At 36.1% G+C, this 21,646-nt stretch overlaps 1 protein-coding gene across 3 annotated transcripts in view; it reads right to left on the bottom strand.

Moving 5' to 3' along the window:
* Positions 1 to 5,962: 5,962 nt before the first annotated feature.
* Positions 5,963 to 21,646, bottom strand: part of LOC106050176 (tyrosine-protein kinase Fer-like) — a 28,965-nt gene continuing 13,281 nt past the window's right edge. For all 3 annotated transcript variants that reach the window (XM_056013523.1, XM_056013525.1, XM_056013524.1), the window contains 11 exons: positions 20,126 to 20,283; positions 19,602 to 19,719; positions 18,198 to 18,263; positions 16,396 to 16,603; positions 16,228 to 16,286; positions 15,984 to 16,097; positions 14,701 to 14,822; positions 12,066 to 12,203; positions 10,951 to 11,110; positions 9,949 to 10,080; positions 5,963 to 7,741 (listed from right to left, as the gene is read on the bottom strand). In XM_056013523.1, coding sequence (XP_055869498.1) covers positions 7,557 to 7,741; positions 9,949 to 10,080; positions 10,951 to 11,110; positions 12,066 to 12,203; positions 14,701 to 14,822; positions 15,984 to 16,097; positions 16,228 to 16,286; positions 16,396 to 16,603; positions 18,198 to 18,263; positions 19,602 to 19,719; positions 20,126 to 20,283 — 1,460 coding nt within the window. In that variant the 3' untranslated portion in view covers positions 5,963 to 7,556. The remainder of the gene's footprint in view (positions 7,742 to 9,948; positions 10,081 to 10,950; positions 11,111 to 12,065; positions 12,204 to 14,700; positions 14,823 to 15,983; positions 16,098 to 16,227; positions 16,287 to 16,395; positions 16,604 to 18,197; positions 18,264 to 19,601; positions 19,720 to 20,125; positions 20,284 to 21,646) is intronic.

A 21,646-nucleotide genomic window follows, 5' to 3' on the forward strand; every position in this document is an offset into this window, starting at 1 on the left:
TCAAGGTATTGGGTCACACACACAAAACAACACATAACGGTAATTTGAAACTAAAATTTCGCAATGTACAGATTTTTTACACTAAAATTTCTACATGTTATTTATAAATATTATTTGTGAAATGTATTTGTAACTGTGGTGTTTGATTTATCTGCCTTTTTATTTTGCTCTATTCTCTGTGATTTTAAACAAAGGAAGGTCTTAATATGCATAATTTCCAGCCTTTTCCTTTATTTATGGTTATATAGTACATCTTGCTCTAACGGGAAACCTAAGAAGGGTTTATACTTATCTAGTGAAACAATATAGTGGTTATCAAATTTCATCAGTAAATTTTTTAAAAAAATATAAAAAAAATATAGTAATCCTCCACACACACACATATGCACAGACCCAATTAAGGGTATACTCTCGATCAAAAACAAAGGTAAGAACAGTGTACTTAGCTAATATTGGGAAAACCCGATTTTATAAATAGAATTTTCCATTTCCTATGATATGATTAGATCAGCGGTTCTCAACCTTTTATGCTCGGCGACCCCTTTTTACAATTCGTCTATCTGCCGCGACCCCCCCACACACACACACACATACGGCAGTAGAAGAATAGAGAATAATAATCTATATTTTCGATGGTTTTAGGCGACCCCAGGCAAATCGTCAATCGACCCCCCAAAGGGGGTCGCAATCCACAGGTTGAGAACCCCTGGATTAGATCGAGATTTAGTATTTATAAAGAATTCAACTTAAAAAAACACATTGCCTTATGATTTCTCTTCCTTTTAGACGCGCGCTAACAGGACAAAAGTCCTAACAACATTACACAAATATATATATCTAGACTTTACTGTGTTATTGTACACATTTTACTTCAACAGACGCAACAAGTACTGATTCATAGAAATAATAATTTGCAATATAACCCAAATTTTAAATTAGTATTGAAAACCATAGTTTTTTTATGTTGTACGTGAAACTGATATTTAAAATTATTATTACAAAATATGTGGCGGGTCGGATAAAACGTTTCATTGGGCCGGAGTTTGCCCGCGGGCCGTAGTTTGACCATCACTGATTTGAGGTCTTTATTTATTGTTCTTCCTTGAGAGAGCAAGGAAAGACAAAAATTCTGTTTCCCACATAGATCACCCTCAATAGCAAGACTTGCCAAAATGTTCTCTCTTCCTGAATTGTTCACCTCATGCAATTCTTCATTAGTTTGAAGCGCGAGACGTTTCTTCCCCAGGTACGGGTATTGCTAAAAAAATATTCTGAATTCAACAAAGTAGCTAGGGAAAGCAGCATGAGGTAAGCCAATTTTTTTTTTTTGGGGGGGGGGGGCGGGGGGGGGGGGCTGGGGGATTTTTTTTTCTGCCCCCCCCCCTCCATATATAAAATTTCTTCTTGTGTTTTGGTGGTATTCAGTAAAATACTTCTTAAAGATTCCATTTCATCTGCTCGCATATATCCCATCAACTCTGTTTCCTTAGACAAGTCATCGAATCCATTGCAGTACTCAAATCTACTGTTTCACCTTGCAGCTCTTTACTCACAAAGTGACGTGAATTTGTGTTGTCCATATTAAATGGCACACAAAATGATAATGTTGTCTATTTTCCAGAAGATTTTTAACGAGTTTTCGGGATATTTTAATAGTTTCAAAAGATTTCCAGGAGCTCCTGGAAACAGAATAGGCCATGGTTATAATGGTTTAATTTAATAACTTACCCCTAAAAATAGCGCGGAGCCTTTAAAAGTAAGGGGCCATTGATGTCGAATGTCAAAATGAAGGGGCCGCTAAAGGCAAAGCCCCCCATGGCCTCCGAATCTCTAGTTACTCCACTGGACCTGCCGGTCTATGGAAGAGTCTTTTTTTGTTACCGGTATTAGAAAGCTTATAACAATTCACTTTTTCTGTCTGGAACACTTTGATTCTCTCCCTTGCCATTCTCCAATTAAGTTGAAGCTTTGCGCAATTGTTTATTGTACCGGTACCAAACAAACATGAATCATAAAAAAAAACAAAAAAAAAAACAATTAGTCAATTAAATAGAGGTAATTAATTAAGTTCATGTAATATAAAAAAGGGGAAATAAATCATACAGAAATGAGATATATGGAGTTCCCTCCCTCTTTGAAAAACAAAACAAAACAACCAAAAATAACCCTTTTTTTTTAACTATTTATACGAGAGTTGTTGATAAATAAGTGTTGAATACAACAAGTAACAGACAGTAATGTAAGAACAAATGTGGAGTCTTGACGAGGAGAACTAAAGTTTGATAATTGAATCCAATGAAGGAGAAAACTGCCCCATATCGTTGTATTAAGCTATGTCAGAGATGCACAAATAGAACATGTCTGAAAAGCTTTAAGTCAGCGGTTCTCAACCTTTTATGCTCGGCGACTCCTTTTTACAATCCCCCACTTAGCCGCGACCCCCCCCCCTCCCGCACGCACACACAGCAATAGAAGAATAGACAATAACAATCGTTTTTTTCAATGGTCTTTGGCGACCCCTGGAAAATCGTCAATCGACCCCCAAGGGGGTCGCGATCCACAGGTTGAGAACCCCTGCTTTAAGTCTTTGCATCAACTGTTGTGACTTCTGTCTCTCCCCCTCTCTCATTTTGGGCTACATACCTTCAAACTACACTCACGTCACTTAATATATATATCCCCAATAGCTATTAACTTCTAGAGCCAACACTGACAAAAGACAGAGAGAAATGGAGAGAGGGTTGTCAATCATGTGTGGTACCCCATGTCATGGGGTGTGTGGGTTTCCTAGGTAATGATGAAGAAAGGATAATCTTGCAAGATAAGTGACTCTTTCATATGATATGTTAGGGCTATGTCAACTCTTCCAAAATATCAGAGTTTCTGACGATACCATACTTCTGAGCATACTTCTTAGCAGCTAGTATTAATGCGGTGTCGCTATCTTTGTTTTGTAATTTCAATTGTGGATTCAGCTTCAGTAAGTCACCAACAAACTCTCCCAGATCTTGCTCCACGGCTACCATCAATGGGAGAGAACCCATCTTTATTTTGTACGTCTATGTCTACTTGAGACTTCAGTAAAACTCCAAATACATAAACATTTTTATTAAGTATGCTGTTTAGCAATGCAGTATTTCCCACGTTGTCAACAGCATTCAAATCCGAATATGTAAGTAAATATGATGCACAAGTCCAATATCTTGATAAATTTTGCGTTTCCATTTAGGGCGCGATGCATAAGGGCTGTCATGCTCTTGTTACCTGTACCATCAATCTCCGCCCCTGCTCGAATCAGATTCATGACTTTGAGAGCTCATTTGATTACACCTAATTAAACAATAGAGTCAAAATCGTGTCCGTATAGTATGGCTTTAATGCATTGAATGACTACAAGAAACAGATCTCAAGCATTTTGTGAACGCTTTCTTACGTACGAGTTACAAGCACATTGAGTACATAACTTAAAAGGAGATCAACATCTGATATAGTAAATCATTTTCATAAGACAATATGGTACAACTTACAAAGTTCAGAGAAGGCACTTAGAAGATTATTCTATCTCACTCTACCTCCTCCATCTCTCTCTTTTTCTCTTCCTCTCTTTATTTTTCTCTCTCTCTCTCCATCTCTCAACCCCTCTCTCTCTCTCCCTTCCTCCATCTATTTCTCTCTCTATCTCCCTCTCTTTCTGTCTCACTACCTCTCTCCTCTCTTTCTTTCTCTACCTCCCTGTCTTTCTCTCTCTCTTGCTACCTTTCTTTCTCTTTTTTTTTCTCTCTACCTCCTTCTCTCTCTACCTCCCTACCTCTCTTTCTGTCACTCTCTACCTCCCTCTCTTTCTTTTTTTTCTCTCTCTCTATACCTTCCTCTCTCTGGCTACCTCCCTTTCTCTTTTTCTACCTCCCTCTCTCTCTCTCTACCTACAGGATCACAGTGGTGATTAGGCAGGCCCCAAGGTTACTGTTCGCCACCAGAGAAAGGAAGAAGAGTAAGCTCAGGTAAGACAACATGTAACAATGGAAAGGCCTGTCATTGAAAGAGAGTCTCTAATCCTGACAAAAGTCAGAGAGGAATGGAGAGAGATGGTTGTGAAATCATATGCAGTGCCCCAACTGTTCAACATATTAATTGATTCAGGTGAAGTGATGAGACTTGCAAACTCTTCAGAGACTCAAAGTGGCTCAGCACTGAACGGGTATTACGAAAATGCCTTTAACGATTTTTTGGTTAGAAATTTGACAGTTTATGTCTTTTTTTATAATTTTAAACATGGCTTCAGCGGGAATTCCCGAATTTGACCCAACTGTTTCTTTTAGTCATTAAGAGTTGAACAGATACAATAGACGTAAAAAAAAACATTTTGCAGGTCTTATGTAGAACTCATTCTCCCAGAGAGCTCAGAGGGTTAGGGTAAACAATGTTATATCTAATGAACGCATAGTTAACACAGGGGCGCCCCAGGGGGCTGTAACATCGCCATTGTGGTTCATTTTGTACACCAATGATTTTCAATCCGATAGTTCTTGTTGCTCCTTCACAAAATTCGCTGATGATGCGGCTCTTCTTGCCCTGCTCTCAGAGAGCTCAGACGTAAATGAGTATTTCAAAGAACTAGAACACATTGAGGAATACTGTAAAGATAATTTTTTATTATTAAATGTAAAAAAAACCAAAGAAATGATAATCGATTTTCGTAGGGACAAGAAGGGAAATGATATTGTTTCTGTAGCTGGAGAGACTATTGAAATTGTGCAAACCTTTAAATACCTTGGTACTATCCTAGACAATAAACTAAATTTTACTGTAAATACTGATTATATCAGCAAAAAAGGGCAGCAAAGATTACGACTACTAAGAAAACTGTCCTCGTTTAATGTTAGCGAAAAGGCCTTGGCTATGTTTTATCACGCTCACATCTGCAATATTTTAAGTTTCAATATCACTGCCTGGTATGGCAATCTGAGCATTAAAAATAAAAATAAACTTAATAGAATCCTAAATGCTGCTGGCAAAATCATTGGCAAAAAACAAACCCCATTTGGTCAGTTTTTTGAGACAAACATCTATAAAAAAGCTAACAAGAACCTCGAAATAAAGAATCACCCTTTGTGTCAGGATTTTGTGATTTTACCATCACAAAAGAGATACAAGACACCGATAGCAAAGACAAACAGACACAAACACTCTTTTGTTCCCCTGGCAATCAAATCATTAAATAAGAACAATCTGGTATAAACTTTGTCACATGTAAATTATGAGTGCGTCTGGTGTGAATGTACACTTTGGTTTCTTATAGTTATAATGTTTTTTGTTTGGTGTAATGCACAAATTGTAAGACAAATTTCCTTACGGATAATAAAGATTATTATTATTATTATTATTATTACTGTCAATAGAAGACCTTGATTGTGCAAAGTTCACTGGAAAGACTTCTTGCATTAATGAAGCATTACAAGAAAGAAATCAAATAAGAAATTACAGTCCACCATCGGTCTTATAAAGGAGACTGATTTATATATATATATATATATATATATATATATATATATATATATATATATATAAATATTTCTTAATGTTACGTATTAGCCTAGCGTTAAAACTACAGAAGACAGCAACATTAAAAGAAAAGTCTAATTTTAATATAATAAATTGAGCGTTCTTAAATGTTTTACAATCTTTTTTATTCTAAGTGACTAAGCAATTTTCCGAATTTAAAAATATTTTAATTTAATATTTACATAAGGTAAAGTAAATTAAACAAAAAAAAAGTGTTTCTTCAACTATGTAGATGATTTCTGGTAGCAGGGCCGAATTTAATGGTGGGCAGGTGGGGCCCAGGGGCCTCCACAAAAATTCTACCACGGGGCCTCCAGATACTTAAATGCGGCCCTGTCTGGTAGATTGTGTAAACTTGCACAAAGGAGGTTTACTAATAAAAAAAAGAAACAATAATGCATAGAGGCTAAACGTTTTAATGAAAAGGTCAACATTTTCAGATAACGTTGTATAACAGAAATTGTTGTATAACGGAAATCGTGTTTTGATATGTTTTTTTACAAGTGAACAAAAAGTTTGTGTACAATACAATATTTGATCTCACTTCTTTTCTAGTCTCATATTTTAAAGGTTCACAATAATTGACCTTAGCCTCACAGACATTTAAATTCACTCACTTACACACTACTTATTTACGTATTTTCAGACTACAAAAAATGATATATGGAATGCAAACAAGATTACCAGAGCGTGCTGTATTGTCTTTCAAGCTTAGACTTACACTGTCATAATGTGTACGCTCTTGACATCAGGCTTTTAATAAACAGTGTCAACATGCTTACAATCTGGACAAGGTGCTGTTAGGACAAGAAATAAGAAAGTATTGTAAGTAGTAATCTCGGAACCAAAAGGGTAGCTAAGCTGCTGTGCGGACACGAATGCGATTAGATAGTGTTGGTTTGAGCACAACAATGCTTATAATCTCGACATAATACGTTTAGTCTTGACATAATACTTTAAGTCTTGACATAATGCTTTTAGTCTTGACATAATACTTTAAGTCTTGACATAATGCTTACAGTCTTAACATAATACTTTAAGTCTTGACATAATGCTTACAGACTTGACGTAATGCCTATGGCGTTGGTATAATTTATTTAATTATGAAAAAAATTCTTCTAATTAAAATATAGAATTGTACAGAAATGTCTTTTAATTCCCAATATGTACATTATATTATGTAATTAAGAATGAATAGATCTTTACGGTCTATCATTCTAAAGATTAATTATAATTCCCATCATATTACAGAGTATTTCAATGTTTGCCTGCTATCCATTACAATATCCTACATCAGATAGTAGCAGTCTAAAGTATAAAAAAAAAATGAAATAAAAACATTACTTTTTATATACATACATTATTTACATAATTTAAACGTTTATAACATTTAAAAAATTCTTCAAAAATATTATTATGCCAAACTCATGAATTTAAAAGTATAATGTTCATAAAATTATTAGAAAGACTTTCATGCAGAAAGCTCCAATAACAGCAACGAACTAGGTCATTTGATATGTCAATTTTTTTTATTTTTTTTTGCAATGTAATAAAAAAGAATTGTTGTTAGGGAAGGGGAAAAATTGCCATCCCAAATAACAAGTATATACATGTATTATTCTTAAGTAGTACATACAAGTAAAAACAAAAAAAAACATAAATGTGATCTTTAAAGTGTAAACAAAAAGGCGATTAAGTTTAGAGCAGAAATAAAAAAAAAATTAATACTTTTACATACATTTGCATTTTCACATCTTTAATTATTCTGTATTTATAAAAAAAAAATTGTTAAGTGCGTCTAAATCTAAACAATTAGTTTACTGCTTTAAAGATAACAAAAGACAACTGAATTGACAACTTACATAGTACTTTAGTTTTTTGTTTTTTTTTATTGTACAAGGTTCTAATTGGTTAATAGTATTGTAACCTTTATCGTTATAGTGATTATGACAGGAATGTAAAGAGTACTATTGAATAGAAGAAATCTTTAAAAATTATTCTAAAATCGACGTGAAAAATGTGTTCAGGGTTTTAAAGCTTGGCCTTTTGTCTGGGTCTTGTCGACAGCATTTTTGCATCATATTCCAGTACTGTTTCGGAATGTCTGATGGTTTCACTCTTGGAAGAATCTTAGATTTACCTTCTTTCAACATTTTCAGAATAGAATCGTTTGGCAGATCTAGAAAAAGATTTGTAATTTACAGTAGGTAACAAAAATATCTTCAATCATATATGGAAGTTAACACCCTATATTTTTTTACAAAGCGTATATCAGCTCTGTCTGTCTGTCTGGTAAGACGTTGGTACACGTTATTTCTCCCATACTCATTCTTGAATCAAGTTGAAACTTCGCACAATAGTTCATTGGAAAGAAAGGACATTAATCAATAATAATAACAAAAAAAAAACTAACTAACAATTAGTCAATTAATTACTGGTACTGAATTATTTTATTTAATACCAACAAAGGAAATTAATCCTTCAGTATTCACAGATGCGGATACATATGTAGGGTTTCGTTCCTAAGTGAACACCTTATTTCTCCCTCACTTGTTCTTGGATTAAGTTTTAATCGTATCTTAAAGATTGCACGCTGATAATTATGTCCTACGCATTTCATGTGTCAATCTAGTGACATTCTAGTCATATATATTCAAGCATGTTAAGCAATGACTTAAAGTCTGCAAAGCCCTTAGTTTTCCTGGCTGATTCAGGCAACCCATTTCATACTCTTATAGCACTAAGGAAGAAGGAGCACTTGTACAAATTTGTTCTAGCATATGGAATAAGAAATGTGCCTCTATCTTTGTATCTTTCTGAGTATTTTATTAATTTTTTTTTTTTCTATTTGTAAGTTATGATTTATTGTTTTATGTATTATAGCTACTTACTTTTTATTCTTCTGTCCAAAAAGTTTCTCTGAGTTAAGTGATTTTACTAATGGTGTTACTCTAATCAAATTTGAACATATAAATCTCAATGCTCTACTTTGTATTTCAAAACCTTTGCACTCTGTTTAAGCAATAATACTCTTTTAAAACCATGCGGTATATTGGGTCTACAAAAACAGTTCATGTGAAGCTGTTCTGATTTTATATATGATAATCCCAATATTTATGGCGATTTTAACTCCAGAACTCATTGACTCTCAACTCGGCGAGGGACATTTGAGGGCAACACAGATTGTTGTGGTCACTGACTCAAAATCTGTACTACAGGCTTTGCAAAGCCCCGGACCATGGCCCCCCAATATCAACACTGTCATCATGGCTTCACATAACATCAAACAATGTTATGGCACCCCTGTAATAATGCAGTGGGTACCGAGTCACATAGGTGTGACTGGCAACACAATCGCAGACTCTTTGGCCCACCAGGGAGGGCAAATTCCACCCACTGATCAGGCTGTAAGCTTTCATCAAGCCCTGGCTATATTACAAAAAACAGAAATGGAAAAGTGGTTTGAGTGCTGGGACAAGTGCCAAAAAGCCCGTGGAGTCTGGGAGCGCATGAGGCGCCCTGACCGCACTTCCCCGTGGTGGAGGCTGTCCAGGCCTGAGCAAGCTATTATAGCACAGTGCAGGACAGGCCACTGTCCTGTTGGCTCATATTTCTCGCGGCTATGGCCAAATTTTAATTCACGGTGCCCCCGCTGCGGGGAAGAAGAGGAAACCGTGCCTCATATTCTGTTTGACTGCCCCAGACTTGCTGATCTCCGTCTCGACAGGTCTGGGAAGCCCAAAATTCTCGACCTGTATGGCGACATTTATGCACTACGCAAGACAGCAGGGTTTCTGTCCAGGGCTTTTGCAAGAGAGGATTTGAGCCTCTCAAGCCCTCACTCTAATGGAGTTTGATGATGATGATGATGAACTCCAGAACCCCCCCCCCCCCCATGGTTGGGAGTCCTTTCGAACACCACACCCTAAAAATATTACGTAAATCAAAGAACTTTTGCGATATGAGCGCTGTAGCTAATTGCTAAAGTGCTTGGCTTACAAACACTGCTTGGTAGACATTGAGTTTTGTAGGCAGGCAGAGGCTACACAGTTTGGACGCCTCCGAGAGAGAGTGTGGAGGAATAAATGTGACTAAATAATATAAAGCATAAAAACATGGATATACTGCTCACTCCTTAAATTTTCGGACTCGAACTCAATCCTTATATAGATTTTCTTTCAGCCTTAAAACTATCGGTTGTTCAGATATCATTTTAGTTGTTTTTTTTTAATGAGTATCTATCAACTAGCTTTTCTATAACTAGATGGCGTCTAATAACTAATTAGTAGTATTTTATAAATTAATTGGGATAGCCCTTAGCGTCACGTAAGTTTCCACTTTGCTTGAATATTATGTTATTACCTATCCTTTTGACTCATTACTTACCTCCATAGGGATCTTGACCCCGCGTAATAATCTCATACATAAAAGCACCAAAGGACCAAACGTCAGACTTAGAACTGAATTTTCTTTTGATCGCTGCCTCTGGCGATGTCCATTTGATAGGAAACGACGAATCTGTAAAATATGCTCTCTTCGTTGATTATTCAACAAAATTTAACTACAGAACATTAGGTTACATTGAACAAAAATTAACCAAAGATGAAAGCGCGGGATGTCAAAAAAGAAACACAACTCAAGCCGAAACACCAATAAATCTATTACCAGGGCTGGTTTCAGGGGGTTTGTCAAAAAGGACATCCACTCAAACTCTTAACTTCACCCCACAGTTCACTAAAGGTCAACAGATCCTTTTTTCCCCCTCAAGGCAGCAGAGTTTTGAATTCAAAGATTTCCTTTGGCTAGGCGGGTAGACAGCCGATTAGTCATGAAGCTAACTGCCTCCTTACCCTGTTAGTGATAACAAGTCCTTCCATCGCATGAAATTAGTAGCATATTATTGGTAGTGGATTGCTTTTTGCCACTTCTAGTAAGACAGCTTTACAGAAGCTTACTAAGCACTGTATATAGCACACAGAAACGCCCTGCACAGTATAACGCTTATGGCACCATATTCATTAGCATACAACCCTTTTTCCATCACAAAAATTTTCTTACTATTGATGAAGCTCTAACAGTACATGGACAGCGGATGAGACATTGTCAATAGAGAGATTTCCTTCACTTCTTTTTTTACGTGTTTAAATGCATGCATCATATAATAATGTAATACATATTTACGCTGCTCAATTAGCCGAAGCATATGCAATTTAACATTTAAGGCTCTGGGCAACTGCACAATAATACTCTGTGGTTAACGGGGCAGTGGAAGGAAGAGGAACCTCCCCTTAATGCCTTCTAAATGAAGCATGTTTATTCTTCAGTTGAAGAAGGCAATACTTATAGTTTATGAATTTATAATCCTATAAAGAGGGAGCAATAACTCACCGCTGAGATCATTATATAATTTACTTTCTTTTCTTAAATCAAGGGCGATTCCAAAATCCGAAATTTTTATTTCCATGTTCTCTCCAACTAATACATTTTGGGCTCTAAGGTCTCTATGTACTATTTCCATTTGTTCCAAGTGCAGCATACCCTCAGTAACCTAAAATAAATAAATAATGTTATAAATAAATTGGTGAACATAGGGCAGGGGGAGGGGGGCTGGGTCTGCATGCCCAGCCGACACAGTAACGTGGGAGAGGAATGTTGTGGTGTAAGCACTTCACCTGAAATCACCTGTGATATGGTCATGTGATCATTTAGAAAGAAGTGGCCAATAAGTTCAAGCCAAATATGAGTTCAGTACAGTCCAGCGATAATAAATTTTGACATTTCGAGTTGTCGATTCTACAATATTTGGCTGTTGATTTAGATTTCAAGCTCTTCGTACCAGGGTCGTCAAGTTCAATAGTGGAAATTGTAACATTGCGCAGTTTTAACTGAGAGCCGGGTAGAGTAGTGGCTTTCAGGGCCTGCCTTGGGTAATTAGAGACCCTAGACAAAGTGAATTTGGTGACCCCTAATGAAAAAGCAAAATAAAATAAACACTGAAAAAAAAATCATGCAATTCATAAAAAACAAAAGTCCTCTAATAAAATATTTGTCAGTAAATCTTGAGTCATAGTACTATAACAGAGACTTGGAGCTAGGCTAGTAGAAGTAGAGTCTTAGTGCTCTATCATATTATAGATTTTATACAATTTCTAAATGTTTTTGTGTGCAAGATCTCCACCTATCGACTTCCTAGTTTGCCTAAAAACATTTTTAACAAAACTTTTATCAAGCTAGTCTGTCTGGCCTGTCTATCTGGGGCACTAACCTTTTACACATTATTTCTTCCGCTTCCCAACTTCTCCTTCTCGGATTAAGTTGAAACTTTGGATATTTAATCCTGAAAATTCAGAACGGAACATAAACCTTGTCTATCAGGTTGTTTTTTTTTTTTTAATAAATGATCAAATGTCATTTACTTTCCATTACTATTAACTTTCAATATTAATGACACACGACAAACAAAAACACATCTATAAGTGTATGTGTGCATTTGTGTTTCTTACCTGTAGATCCATGTGGACAAAGTCTTTGTATAGTAAACTTTTCGACTCAGAACTTTGAAGAAATGTTTTTAAATCTCCTTTGGACATATATTCCAGGACAATGAAGACTGGATTTGAAATTGTGACCACGTTAAGTAGCTGGATATAATAGAATCAATCAAACACATAGAAATTAAATAAATGCATATTGTTACGTATTTCTGAATCTTCTGGCTAGAAGTATTAGTAAGCACACAAATAAAAACACAGCAAAGAACTTGACGACTAAACTTTCAGTTTCATATAACTTTAATGACTATTAACTCTAACAATTCGTTAATGTAACATGTAGCGTAGAAGACTGTACAATATCTGTCAGTTTACAGTTAGCTATACTTCGTTGCAATTCATCTCTTCACTTCGTTGCAATTCATCTCTTCTCAACTTTCCTCGAGCCGTATTCCACAGAACAGACCAACGACACACTTCCCAGTGTTTCTCCAGGTCTCCCAAAGCTGAACCAAGTCGTACTCAAGTCTACCGAATCAGAGCCGCACACGTCTTACATCGACTGTATCGACTGTAACGGCTCAAGTCCACTGTAGTTCGCTGTATAGACTTTAACGACAGTAGTCCACTCCAGTTAACTCTACCCTAGTTAACTTGCATCGAGTCGTACACATTTCTCTTCCACAGAGCCGCACACGTCTTACATAGTCTGTATCGAATGTAACGGCTCACTCACGACTCCATACGACTGACTTTCACATTAACTCTCTGGCTTATATAGAGTCCCTAATCGCTTCTCTAAAGTTGCATAAACACTCCTAGTATCCTCTGGAATAACATGTCAGGAAACGTCACATCCTGTCTTTATTTATACATGTAGATTCCAGAAAACACTCGCTGCAGTGTCATCAAGTCGGGGTCACACGTAGTGACCTTTATCTGTCACTATTCATTAGTAACTGTCCCCCTACTTAGATCTGTTCGTCCCCTGGAACAACACGTGAGGACACGTCACATCCTGTCTCTGTTTATACATGTACATTCCAGGGAACACCCGCTGCTGTGTTATCTCGTCGGGGTCACACGTTAACCTCTTCCTGTCACTGGTCATTTGTAACAATATTAAATTAGAAAATAATGTAAATATTTAACTGAAAATACACCAGTAATCAAGGTGGTGGAAATCTTGTTTGACTGCGAATAAAAATTAAATAAGTGTATCGAATGTACGCTCAGCAAGTATCCTAGCCATCGAATCGAAATGATATACAATTTTTTTTATAATGTCCTCATTCATCGCATCAGGATAGGTGAGGGATTAGTGGTAAAGCGCTTGGTTTCGGAAATGGGTCTCCCCGGGTTCCAATCCTGGCAAAGACTAGGATTTGAAATTGTGGGATCTTTATAACCAGCCCAACCAGCTCAAAGGGGTCGTTCGTAAATGACGTCACGCAAAAATGACCTTTTTTGACCCCCCCTCCCCCTTGTCACAAAGTATCACAAATTCTCAGACCCCCCTCTCCCCCTCTGCGTCACGTCACAAAATTTAAAAAAAAATTATTTCTTTCAAATTATTAATTTCTCATCAATTTTTTTCCCAAAGAGGTTTCATGTGCTCATCGATAGTATACACGCGAAGATGTTCTTCTTCTGCTTGAGGAGCTGACTCGAAAATTCAATTTTCTTCAATGAGATCTTCATCTCTCCATTCCAGACTCTCCTCACCTGCGTTCCCCAAAAATACAAGGGCTTAGTTGTCTTTTTTTTTTTAGTAACTCTTTTGGCTTTATGTGCAGTTAGGTTTATAACAAACGAATATTCACATATTCACATTTGACTAGAGTAACACCTTTAGTAAAAATCACTAAATTTAGAAAGCCTTCAGGATAGAAGACTCAAAATTAAAGTAGCAATTATACATAAAACACTGAACCATAATCTTCAAAGACAAAAACAAAATCTAATAAAATACTTAGAAAGACACATTCCTCGTTCCCTATGCTAGGACAAATTTGTACAAATGCTCCTTCTTTCCTAATGCTATTAGAGCATGGAATAGGTTGCCTGAACTAGCCAGGAAATCCAGAGACTAGGAAGAATTTAGGTCATTGGTTAATACGCATGACTAAATGCATGACGCATAGGACGTAATCATCTTCTTTTTTAAAGTAACATCTTTATTATATAAGATAAGAAGATAAGAATATATAAAAGACAATATAAATTAATATAAAGTAGTACCATTCTTTACTCTGCTATCAATATTTTATTGTAGATAGATAGAAATGGATGAAAACTAAAAGAAGCTCCAAATTTTCAAACTTTGTAGAAACCAATTAAACAATTTTCCATCGTTTGGGGACCCGGGGGCTTGACCTCTTTGGGGACCCCTGCATTTTGCGTAATATTTCATTTTCAATGTAAAAAAAAACTAATTTTTGGGCCCCCTCCTCAAATGGGGGCCAGGGGGAATTTTCTAATTCTCCACCCTCCTCCCCCTACTCTAGCTACGCCACTGGGGCTAATATGCCTTAAAGTTGCATTTGAGTTAGTAGTAGTGCTAAAAGAATCTGTCTTTAAAATGATTTTAATGAAAAAATCTAGCAAACGACTTCTTTATTGATTGACGTAGAAATTAACACCATACCTGAATTATGTTTGGGTGTTTTAGTCTGCTCATGATATTGACCTCATGCATGTATGAGCAAGGCAAAGACATGGAAGAATCAATTATTTTGACGGCCACTTCTAATGTCTTATCTTTGACACCTGGGGACATTATAATGATGACGTGATTTAGCCTAAAATATTGAAAGGAAACTTTACATTGTTCAACTCGTGTATTCTTGGTTCAGTAAGCCACATAAATTTAAGCTCTCTGAGAGAAGCTGTTCCGTTTCGCTATGTGATTCTCCTTGTTTTGACATGCCCACCAAATTAGCTTAATATTTATTTATTTCTAATGACTGCGTGAATGAAATTCTTAATTAGGATACCTAGGACTGCTGTCTAGAATTGAGAGCTAATAAACTCTGATAACATAATCAAAAAATGTATTTCTCTGCTCCCTGGCTGCCAGGTCATGGGGTGCGCTCCACGGACTGTCATTCGGTCGTCGCGATGGGGCCAGGTTCATACACTGCCTGCTGCCAACCTCCGTCGTCCTGGTTTGGATTAGCGCTAATTTGTATTTTATCTTTAACTCTTAAGAAACATCCAAAATATATCAATATTTTTTTTTTTATTTTTTTTTAAACTATCCTGTCTACTAATTCTAAATACTACTACTTTGCAATGAAAGGAAATGTATAATCGTATACATTTTAACTGCTAAAAACTATTTGGCCATGTCATGTTGTATTGTTTTGACACAATTAGAAATTAATTATTTGTTTCGGAAATAGCGGAAGTTTTGACTTAGAGACAATGACAACTAAAAACAAGACTAGGTTTTATAAAGATCGAAATATCAGGCAACGTAAACAGACTACTTCCAGGACGCCTTAGAGAAAGGAAGACTTTCATGAACGTATTTAGAGAAAGGAAGACTTTCATGAACGTATTTAGAGATAGGAAGACTTTCATGAACGTATTTAGAGAAAGGAAGACATTCATGGACGTATTTAGAGATAGGAAGACTTTCATGAACGTATTTAGAGATAGGAAGACCTGCATGAACGTATTTAGAGATAGGAAGACTTGCATGAACGTATAGAGTTAGCTGACATTCGATGGTTCCCTTCATTGCTATTAAACTTCTTGTTCAGTGTCAGCGTCGACTAACTTATATTGATTGCTCGGCTTTTCGCCGGTGTTATTGGATTTCGTTGAGTGTTGCCTTCATTTGTGTGAGTGCTATAGCGTGGACGTTGAGCTATAAACAAGTATTTCGAAATAAAAAAATACATGAAGCAATCGGTTTCAACTTACCTTTCCATACTGTAGCGAAATTCCCTTGTCCGATAATGCCCTTAAGTTCAATCGCTTGTCTGTCAGTTTCAAGGTCCTGCAACTTTGAACAAGGTTCCTGTTTAGTGCTTTGATCTGTTTACATATAACGGTTGTTACAAAGTTACATTGCAAGCATCAATCTGGGTACGTAAATATCAAAATAAAATCGATATCGATAAATAATTCAGAAAATATTTCATAACATAAGATAATCTAGTTTTACCTGGATCTAAAGATAATTGTACTGACAGGTTGGACGTATAACTCTTTGTGCTTTCTTGTCTGACCAAAAAAAAAAAACACAATTAATAAGTATCATAAAAATGATATTTGTGATTCAACCAACTACTAAATGTACCCACAAGTGTTATTCTATTAAGGATCTACTCACAAAATCAGGGTTTCCCTGTCGATTCCGCTGTCTGCAAGTGTAGAATCTTGAGCCACGTCATAGCACCCATTATGACTAGTTAAAGCATAATCAAAGCCACGGCCGAATGCGCACCAATTAGAAGCGAAGTCTCCCGACGAGCTCAGTGATTCAAAGGTTGGAGATTTAAAATTTATGTAGTCCGAAGTTTTGAAGACATTTTTTACATCTGAATAGATAAAAATGGGAAAATTTAAGCATATAAAACATTAATAATATATCCATCATTTATGTTTCGCTTCAGCTCATGTAGTCCCTAGGTCTACTTCAACACATCTTTCCATTCAAATCTCTCCATAGTTTGTCGTCACCATTTCCAGAACTCTGAAATGTTCTAGCTCTACTTCTACATCAAGTCATCTTATGGGTGGATCTGATTTACGGTCGCTTTTATTCGTTTTTTTTATACCGGCACACTATACAGCAAACTTCTTCTCATTGTTATGTTAGAGCGTTCAGATGACTAGACCAATATATGAGATGAACTGCGCAGTGCTTTCCAAATCAGGGAGCTCTCCGTATAGTTTTCTTTCTATTGGGGTGCTTTGGAGCCAGTGTCTTGTACGGGCCTCTTGGTAAAGAGAGCAGTTTTGGAGGACGTGGTCGGCATTCTCTGCTGATACTCCACATGGGCAGATTTCACTGGTTCCAATTTGAGCTTCCGGTACATGTGTTGTCGCATTCTGTTGTGTCCGGTCGAAAGTTAGACGTTGATCTTGTCGGGAGAGCTTATGATAGGCATCATCTTTCTTATGATTCGGATGAGAGCTTGTCCATTTTTCATTTATTTTATTTATTTACTATTAGTTTCTTTATTTCTTCTGGATAGAGTGCAATTTTTAATTGTGAGTTTGTACTCCCACTCTTGACGAGTGTGTCGGTTTTCTCATTTCCTTCTAGTTCTATATGTGCTGGTATCCATTGAATAATAGTTGTGTTTTTTTTTGCTGTTGTTGTTGAGCTTTATGTTACAGCACTCTATTATTTGAATTTATCACAAGGCGACCTGGCTAACATTTTTTTTTTCTCTAGATATAAATAAGTCTTTGTGTCTTATATACATCTCTTTCGTTGATGCTTGTCCTAAAATCGAGTTTAAATTTCTATATCTTTCTGAAAATTTTCCTTTTCAAAAAATTAAACTCTCTCTCTCCCTCTCTTTCTTTCTTTCTCTCTCTCTCTCTTTCTTTCTCTTTCTCTCTCTCTTTTAGTGTCCCACTTTCTCTTTTTAATTCTTGACTTTCATAATTCTTTTCACTTCTTTATTTCAGTTGGTTTCTCTCACTTTTGTCTCTTCCCTAAATATGGTGGGAAGCGTGGTCGAGAGGCTAAGTGCGCTTGAACTTGGCTTGTCTTGGCTACCTAGAAGGGGGCTCGAGGTTCGACACCCGACTCGGGCAGCACGGAAAACCAACTCCTAGATACCCCCTCCCCCCCCCCCCACCGGTCCACAAATGACATTGGACCAAAGCGCTCTGAGCATGCTATAAGCATGAAAGTAGCGCTACATAAAAGCTATAATAATAATAATATTTGCTAGCTCTCTCTTTCTGACCTTAACTCCTAACTCTCGTCTTCTCTTTCCCGCCCTTCTTTAACTCTTTCTCTCTCAATCTCTGCTAAAAAGATAACAAAGCATTGACATTTCTCTACACGGATTCAATCACGAGTACTATGTTACTAGACTACTAGTAGATTTGCACTATTTCTAATTCAAAAGCTAAACTATTTAAAACATTCACATCTATAAAACATGAAATTACCTGTATCATTGTCAACAAACCTAGTCACATCAGATGTTTCTCGATTCAAAGATACACAGGGAATGTCTGGAGATTTTAAACATTTAATAAAAATGAAAATAAAAATGATTTAAAAAATTTAATTATAATTGCTAATCAATACAAAAATAAGTGAAACCCGTAAAAAAAATCTCTCCTTAAAAAATTTCGATTGTCTTACAAGTATATATCTACAATATATCTGCAAGTATATATCTACAATATATCTGCAAGTATATATCTACAATGTATCTGCAAGTATATATCTACACGTATAAATCTACAAGTAGGCAATATATCTAAATATATCTACAAATATACATCTATCTTTTTTATCAAGTAAAAAGTAAAAGAACCAACTTAACATCAATATTATTGTTGATAATATTGTGTTGCAACATATAGTGTCAGGTTTTTTTTTACTTTAAGATTAAAATAACTTGTTATTTTTTTTAAAGCTTCGTTTTTTCTCTTTGAAATCAAATTTTCGATAACTTGTTTTGTTGTTTAGAATATAAATATTTAACTATTGATATTGTCCAATAATGTCTCTTACAAACACATATTTCCACACTTTAGTTTCAAAGCCGGTGATGTAGCTGTCAGGGCTTTGTCTGTTGAAATCCGAAGATTTCTAGCTCTCATGGATACGTCCGTTAATGGAAATGAATGGGTGAACAGTAGGTTAAGAAATTGCTTCCTACGGGGTTACTTCAGGAACCAATGTATTCAAGACCCGTCTCTGAGTCCAGTCAACTCTAATAGGTAAAATACATTAGTTGAAGAAAGTAAAGGCGGTTTGTCATTGTGCTGACCATACGAAACCCTCATTCACCGTCGGCCTTAGAAACGCATGACCTTTACATCATCTGCCCTATAGATCGCAGGTCTGAAAGGGGTATTTTATTTTTAATCGACCATTCCGAACCCTCGTTAACTGTAGGACACAGAAACAGATGACCTTTACATCATCTGCCCAATAGACCACAAGGTATGAAAGGGAACTTTACTTTTATTTTTAGTCCAAAGCGCTAATCACATCGCTCCACACAAGGACCTTTATGCACAAGCCAGCGCTAGAGGAGGTGGTCCCCTCACGGTACGCGGCGGTCAAATAAGAGGACTATAAAATAATTCCACTTGATAGTAACAACATTCGGTAACTTAGACGCTGGGGATAAAGTGGCCAGATGTCAGGAGTGAAAATCGTGTGACCAGCATACCAGCAATGATCTCTTCAGACAGAAGTGAGAGTCAAGAGTTTCTGGTTCAGGCCCGACCTCTGAGAAAACTCCTTCTGGGAGGCCATATAAAGGTTAGCCCCTCAAACCCTAAATGAGATTTTCAATTTAAAAAATGTATTAAGAGTGTTATATACGAACTAACCTTTTGTTTGTGAAGCTTTTACTTTTGTACTTAGACTGAGATAAGTTCTGTCTATTTTTTGATCTTGTAGACGTTGGACAATGGAATGTAGAGCATCAATGGTGTCAGCTGTCAATATCTTTAAAAAAAAAAAATTTTTATTATCATAATTAAAAAAACAAAACAACTTTTTTATTTAATTATTTACAATGTTCAATTTGATATAAAATGCAAGACAAAATATAGTTTCAATCGATGATCAATCATAGTTGATGACAATACGTCAATCAATAAAACAAAATAAAAAATTATTAATTAATCAATTTGTCGTAATTATTAAATAGATAGATTTTGAGGTTCTTTCCACTAGATAAGTTTTGTTTAATAAAATAGTTTTTAATATTTTGCTTGTTTAAAGATAATTTCAAAATATATATAAAAAATACAATTAAATAATTAAAAGCCATTAAATATAACTGCTTAAATAGTCGTTTTAAATTTAGTCTCATACTTTTCAGTTATTTGAAAGGTACAACTTTATTTACCTTGTTTTCAAATTTTTCTAATGTTGCCAACTGTGCCAATCCTTCAATGTAGGCGAAGACTTCGAGTTTCATCTTGCTGCTCGGAATGCTGTACTTAGCATAGCTTCTCAAGTTCAATAGCAAGTCTTCGAAAGCTTTTTCTGGACTTAAATCGTTAGCTAAAGGAAACACAAATATACACAAACATAAAGACAAAAATGTCCGAAATTTTATTTTCTCGTCTAAATATTTAACAAGGTTTATTTTCGTTGTAATTTGAACTTTATTTCATATTTATCAAAGTCTGAAATTAATTGTCATCATTGTTTAACAAACTGGAAAGCTTGAACGTAAAACAAATGAGACCTCATTCAGTGAAAATATAATTCTAAAATTAGGATCAGTTTGACACTTTATAATAGAATAATGAAAACAATTCTTAGCTTAGGGATCATCGTTACTTCTTACTTTAAACAAATATTATAAGACACTACAAATGATATGAAAGTAGAGATTTGCAATTCCACTGAACTAGCGCTTTCTTTCAGTTTTAAGAAAGAACTGTGGGACTAGTAAAGACAAGATTTTTGAGAGTCTTAAATTAATTGGTTTCCTGAAGGGGCTGGAGTTATATTTCCGCCTTAAACTAGAAATTATATTTTAGGCCGAAATGCAGCACTCAGTGTTTGAAAATCCTATAACATGAGGGACAGTGACTTATTGACAGAATGACAGATCTCTTCTCTGTTGAAAAACTTCTATAGTTCCCGAGAAAAGAGAACAAGGAATGATTGTAAAGCTTCCTAAAATGGGCAACTTGGCAGATTGCAACAACTGGAGGGACATTACTCTCCTCTCTGTTTTCGGCATTGTTCTGTAGAGACGGCTTCAACAGTCTGTAGAAGAGTCTGTAGAAAAAGCAGACTTCCAAAGAGGCAGATCATGTGCAGAGCAGATCTTCGTTCTACGAAATATCAGTCTCGAATACACAAAAAAAAACGACTGATGATCAGTTTATTAGACTTTAAGAAAGCGTTTGACAGTGACTATTGAGAATCGCGATGGAGAATAGACAATATGGCATCCCTTGAAAATATTCACACAATCTAGCTGCTGCATTAAAACAGAAGAAGCATCGCGACAGGTGTGAGACGGGAGTAGCTTTGCTCCCTTCCTCTTCCTCCGACACATCAATTACGTAATGAGGAGAGCAATGAATCAGACTGCGTTCGGTATTCTATGGTGTGAGTTGAATCCAATGACGAATTTCTACTTCGCGGCACTTCTCCAAGATAGGCCTAACAAGTCCCCGACAGTTACAACAGAATAATTTTGTGGTCGAGAGGCTAAGTATGCTTGAACTTGGCTTGGCTTTGCTACCTATGAAGGGGGCGCTAGGCTCGACTCCCGACTTGAGCAGAGTTGTGTTTACTAAGCGCCTAAATCCTTCTCCCAGATACCCCCTCCACCCACTGGTCCACAAATGAAATTGGACCATAGCGCTCTGAGCATGCTACAAGCATGAAAGTAGCGCTATATAAA

Source organism: Biomphalaria glabrata, chromosome 16 (assembly GCF_947242115.1).
Source record: "Biomphalaria glabrata chromosome 16, xgBioGlab47.1, whole genome shotgun sequence".
Lineage (NCBI taxonomy): Eukaryota > Metazoa > Mollusca > Gastropoda > Planorbidae > Biomphalaria > Biomphalaria glabrata.